A 6,000-nucleotide genomic window follows, 5' to 3' on the forward strand; every position below is an offset into this window, starting at 1 on the left:
TAAAACACTTGACAATTAATCTCCCTGTCTTTAAAAACAGAGATTTTACTCACCTCATCAGAATGTTATAATGCTTACTAACCACTGAAAATAGCATTGCAGTGCTTCCTACATCAGCATGTGATTTGAACTCTTGTTTGCAGTTTGGTTGAATGTTGAATCAATCAGTTTCCTCCAACAGGTTTTTGGTCTTTTAGCATCTAATCTGTAAAATACGCATAACCTCACAAATACGACGGGGTCACTCAAAAAGCTTGGCTGCACACAGCTCTGCCCAGGCATACTGACAAAGCACCAACATTTAGAGACTGTCCGGCAGTCTAAAACTCAGATCCAGGTTTGTCTGCTGCTTGAAATGAGATTTATCTTACACATTTTTTAGCACCTTCAAAATAGAGCCCATAGGCTGACTCCCATGGCAGAGTTAGGCACTGAGAGCTAGACATCTCCAACAAGCAACTCATCCATCCTTAGCCAGGTGGAATGAATCACTTGCTCTGCAGCTGTGCCCCTCTCCCTCTCCATTGAGGAGAAGTACTTAGGGAGCCAGAGTGTCCAGCTAAGACTTCACTGCCTGAAGGTGAGGCCTGTTACTTGCAGACCTCCTCTTTGAAAATTTGACCCAGGTGTTCTGTGTACCCAGTCCCTTGACTAGGTTCAGAAGCAGCAGCAGCAGCCTGCACCTCTCCATTGTCACACTTGTTCCTTCTCTTCTTCTTTAGGAATGTTCCTGGCTGAAATCATTGAGAAGTATTTTGTGTCACCCACTCTCTTCCGAGTCATCCGACTGGCTCGCATTGGACGTATCCTGCGTTTGATCAAAGGAGCCAAAGGAATCCGCACCTTGCTTTTTGCCTTAATGATGTCCTTGCCTGCCTTGTTCAACATTGGCCTCTTGCTGTTCTTGGTCATGTTCATCTTCTCCATCTTTGGCATGTCAAACTTTGCCTACGTCAAGCATGAGGCTGGCATAGATGATATGTTCAATTTTGAGACCTTTGGCAACAGCATGATCTGCTTGTTCCAGATCACTACATCAGCTGGTTGGGATGGCCTGCTGCTGCCAATCCTAAACCGGCCTCCAGACTGCGACCTAGAGAAGGAGCACCCTGGGAGTGGTTTTAAGGGGGATTGTGGGAACCCTTCGGTGGGGATATTTTTCTTTGTGAGTTACATCATCATCTCCTTCCTAATTGTGGTCAACATGTACATTGCCATCATCCTGGAGAACTTCAGCGTGGCAACAGAGGAGAGTGCAGATCCACTAAGTGAGGACGACTTTGAGACCTTCTACGAGATCTGGGAGAAATTTGACCCCGATGCCACGCAGTTCATAGAGTACAGCAAGCTCGCAGACTTTGCTGATGCTTTGGAACATCCTCTCCGCGTCCCAAAACCCAACACCATTGAACTCATTGCCATGGATCTGCCTATGGTAAGTGGAGACAGGATCCACTGTTTAGACATCCTGTTTGCCTTCACCAAACGTGTCCTGGGGGACAGCGGAGAGCTGGATATACTGAGACAACAGATGGAGGAAAGATTTGTGGCATCCAACCCTTCCAAAGTGTCTTATGAGCCTATCACAACTACGCTGAGGCGTAAGCAGGAAGAAGTTTCAGCAGTGGTTATCCAGAGGGCTTACAGGGCTCGTTTAGCAAGACGGGGCTTTATTAGCCGAAGGCCTGTCTCCACAAAACTGGAAAATGGAGGAACAAACAGGGAGAAAAAAGAAGGTACCCCATCTACTGCATCTCTCCCATCATATGACAGTGTTACCAAACCTGAGAAGGAGAAACAGCAACGGGCGGAGGAAGGAAGACGAGAAAGAGCAAAAAGACAAAAAGAGGTCAGGGAATCCAAGTGTTGAGACAAAATAATAGAATTGTACAAATTAAAATATTTGCAAGTGAAAAGATTGTTTACAAACTTCATGAAATATATCAATACAGAACAGCTGTGGAGACACTTACCTGAAGATCTTATACCAAACATAGTCTGCTTACTGTGTGACAGCGTTGCATCTAAAGCAGTGACCTACCACCTGTTTAAAGGACCCTTGTAAACAAACATTTAAACACAAAAAAGGAAAAAAAAAAAAAAAAAAGGATTTTCTATTGTTTGGGCAGGTGGATACTGCATGTTCCACATCAGTCAATGCAACTTAGGACAAACAAGCAAAATAAAACACACACACACAGAAACAAAACCTGCTGCTGGGATTCATGTATTTTCCAAAGCAGCCAAAAATGGATTTTATTTTCCCATTTTGTTGATTATTATTGAAAGAAAACCCAGAAGTCACAATGTTAAAAGGGTTTGTTCATGCAAAACTAGATTTGCATTTAGTTAAGCAGAAAAAAAAAAAAAAAGAAAAAAGAAAAAAGTTAAAACAAGTAAAACAAAAAAAAAAAGGAGAAAAAAAAAAAAACACCCATTTAGCCCATGCCATTTAATTGTCATAGTTTATTTGATATTTATTATCTGCATTCTACTTTCTACATGGGCTTTACTTGGTTTGGGAGATGGGGTAATCGGGTACCTTCAGCCTGGAGACAACTCAGGCTGATTCCCCCCCAAAAAAAGTGCTCGTTCAATGCATAGAAACGATTTGCATGATGGCATGCCGTGACCAGGAACCATGCATGAGGAACCATTAAACCACAAGACACTCAATAATCTGTCCACAGCAGTGTGTTAAGCCATAAATTCGAGGCACTCCACTGACTACCGTACACTGTATTTGGAGATAAACTTTAACAATAATCATGCCCTTCACCAATACTTCCCAGTTCTTAGCGATCTTTCGTAGACCCGCCAGTAGGAGAAAAAAAAAACAACAAAAAGAAACAAGCAGATGAAATAATTGTGTGTGTATGTTTAACAACTTGTCTTTTTTTTTTTTTTTTCCATACAGCCATCCTTTTTTGCACACTGAAATATAACAAAACTAAATGCTGCTCTGGACCTCATCCAAGGGGAGATGATAAAAACTGAGAATGGCTTGTTATACTATGTCACTGTAAAACCAAAATCTAGGGCTTAAATACCAGTCAGTAAGTTCATTTGTATCCTGCAATATTTATCATTAATATTAATTATTATTCAGTCTCCATCCTGCAGCATAGACACTTTTTTTTTTGGGGGGTAGAGATGAGTGCTGAAAAAAGTAGCATGTTCTCTCTACCGGTAGAAATTTGGGGAACTTACCCAAAGCGATCCCACTAGCGGGGCTGGGGGACGGGGACATGCCTCACAGCGTTCAGTTGTCCATCAGGATTCCTCCTCCGGGTGGGATGCAGAGCCATGGGTGGCTTTCCAAAACCCTGAACCCTTCCTCCCTTGGTACGAGGTTTTTTTGCAGCTCTGCACTTTGTTGCTGCATGAGGTTTCTCGCTTCTGTAGCCACGAGGGTTTTTAAAAAGACGCAGCACAGGAAGGACCATGTCCCGGGGTGCAGGGTGGAGAGCCGGCTGTCGGGTGCCTTCACGTTCTTCCCATTTCTTACGCTTCCATAGAGTGACGACTAAAACGGCCCCGCAGGTTGGGTAGGAATCGGAGCTACCTCTTGCCTAGTCTTCTCGCTGCAGCAGTAAATAATGCCACAGAAACATCACAAGCCAAGTCCAAACATTTCTTTTTCTCAATGACCAAGACTCAGACATCCCCAGATCCCGTTTTCATGGTGTCCTCATGACTAAGCCAGCTCTCAGCCGTTGCACTGGTTGAGATGTTTTTCTTCAGGGCCAGCGTGGGTATTCTTACAGGGTAGGACGGCAGCGCCGCACGGGTGCTTTTCCGCCAGTGGTTGGAAGGAGAAGCGAGGGGTCAGTGCTGCTGCTTGCCTCGACCAGGAGGTGCTGAGGTTGAGCGCGGGCGTTTGAATGTGGACCAAGTTAAGGGTACCCAGAATAGCAGGAAAAAAACCCCAAACCCCAAGACAACAGAACTTGATGGCAGGATGAATCTCGGTTTGCATAATCTCACAACCCAGAAAATTACAGGAGTCACTTAAAAAAAAAACAAAACACAACAAAACCAAGCAGGAAGCCATCCAGCAGCCATCTGTGCCACGTCCGGCGTCCTCGACGCGCAGCCTAGCCATCGCCATGTCAGTGGAGCAGTTCTGCTGCACCCAGGAACACAACAAGGAACCTTTTCTATCCTGTCAGCTCTTGCCCCAGTTGCTCCTAAGATACGATGTATAATAACAAAGAAAAACTACATACATATGTACAGGCTACATTGTAAACAGCACAAAAAAAAAAAAGAAAAATAGCTGAAAAGTGTGGTTGAACTTTTTAAGAGAATATTATAAATACTGTAATATATCATTTTATTTTATCAGCATGCCTTTTTGTAAATACAAAGAACTACAAAAATAATAGAATGGCTTCTGGCTTATGCCATTGTCCATGTTTATTTTTATTTTTTTAATATTTTTCTGTTTTCCTTAGACTTTAGATAGCCAGTAAACATCCCCTAAAGAAAAGAAAAAAAAAAAGACAAACAAAACCCTACCCCCCCCACCCCAAAATAGATTTAAAAAAAGAAAAAGCTTTATTGCAAATGGTCTTTGCAACAGCAAAAGTATATATTTTTGGGTTCCAATGTGCAATAAGTTGACCACTTCTATGCAAGATTTGGCTAAACTTCATAATTGTTCTTAAGCTGGGCTATTGACTCGTAGGTGAAGCTTGGTACGTTTAGTGTTCGTGCTGGCAATTCCATTAAGCTACTCAAGTACTTTAAAAAGTCCCTTCAAACTATGTATATATATTTATTTTTTTAACATTAGATCTGTATTAAATGCAAGAGGCCAGTGGCATTGTCAGTCAGCATTGCTGAGAAGGAACAGGAATGAGCAGTTTCTTCAACTGTTTGTTAGCTGGAGTTGGTCCTTCTGCTCAAAGAAAAGTTTCGGGAGGATTTTTTTTTTTTTTTTTTTTTTGTTTTTCTCTCTTTGTTTCCTCCCTAGGGCAGATATTTCCATCAGCCACAGCTCACGGGTGCTGAAAGCAATGGGTCTGCATTTCTGTGCACCTTCACTGGGTGAAGCCAAAGGCAGAGAGGAAACTTTGGTCAAAGAGCATTAGGGACGTTCGTGTCATGTGCAAATCTCCAAATTCAAATGCGTGCACAGAATTTATGTTCCCAATTCAGGGTTGTGGGAATAAAGCAAGGGTGGTGTTGTCAATTAAAAAGACATAGCCAAATATCAAGACTACAACAAGTTGCTCTCTTCCCTCCCCCACTTATAAAATCCTCCCTTTTGGGTTAATTTGTGACTGTGTTCTTCAAAGAGCAGAGGGGAAGAGCGATAAAGAAATACCAATTCAATCTGCTTTATTCACTTTTCCTGTTCACCTTTTTTTTTAAAAAAAATATAGAAGCCAATGTTGAACAAAACAAATTAAAATAAAACCATGATGTTACATAGGGGCCACACCCGAGTTTGAATTATTTTCTGCCGCAAAAAAAAAATGTTAAAGCTGTAAAAGATCAATAGTGAAGATTAGTGTATTAGAAATTGCATGGTGGCTCATAATGATCTTACCCAACATGATTAACAATTACGTTACTATAAGCCAAAAGAAAATAAAATAAATGTTACCCTTTTCACTGTACAAGGTAAGGTTGTCTTGGTGTCCCAATTATTTGACTGGTTGCATTCTCCTTCCCCTCCATCTCCTCCATCCTTCCTTCAAGGCTTTTTTAGTGTGTTTTTATCTAAAGCATGCAGAAGAGAGCAGAGTAAGTTGCAGTAGAAGCTGCTGGAAGGGAGTTTGGTGTGTTATTGGGTGCTGGGTCACCGCAGGTGCCTGGCAAAAACACAGCTCAGCCTTCCTCCCCGTCCTGAGCTGCCCGCGCTGGGTCCGTGGGGACCGATGCTGTCGGGGGGTCAGCGTCTGCACGGGGCTCCTGTCTCCGGGGCAAGTAGGTGCCCTTCGGCAGGTCGAGCCGCAGCGTGACCCGGACACGTCCCTTGCTCCACGCACG

The 6,000-nt window shown here is 42.9% G+C and overlaps 1 protein-coding gene across 4 annotated transcripts in view; it reads left to right on the forward strand.

The window, feature by feature from the left end:
- The window catches only part of SCN8A (sodium voltage-gated channel alpha subunit 8), a 70,822-nt gene extending 64,822 nt beyond the window's left edge, over positions 1-6,000 (forward strand). For all 4 annotated transcript variants that reach the window (XM_049818532.1, XM_049818528.1, XM_049818530.1 and 1 more), the window contains one exon: positions 723-6,000. In XM_049818532.1, the coding sequence (XP_049674489.1) occupies positions 723-1,870 (1,148 nt within the window). In that variant the 3' untranslated portion in view covers positions 1,871-6,000. The remainder of the gene's footprint in view (positions 1-722) is intronic.

This window comes from Accipiter gentilis, chromosome 16 (assembly GCF_929443795.1).
Source record: "Accipiter gentilis chromosome 16, bAccGen1.1, whole genome shotgun sequence".
NCBI lineage: Eukaryota > Metazoa > Chordata > Aves > Accipitriformes > Accipitridae > Astur > Astur gentilis.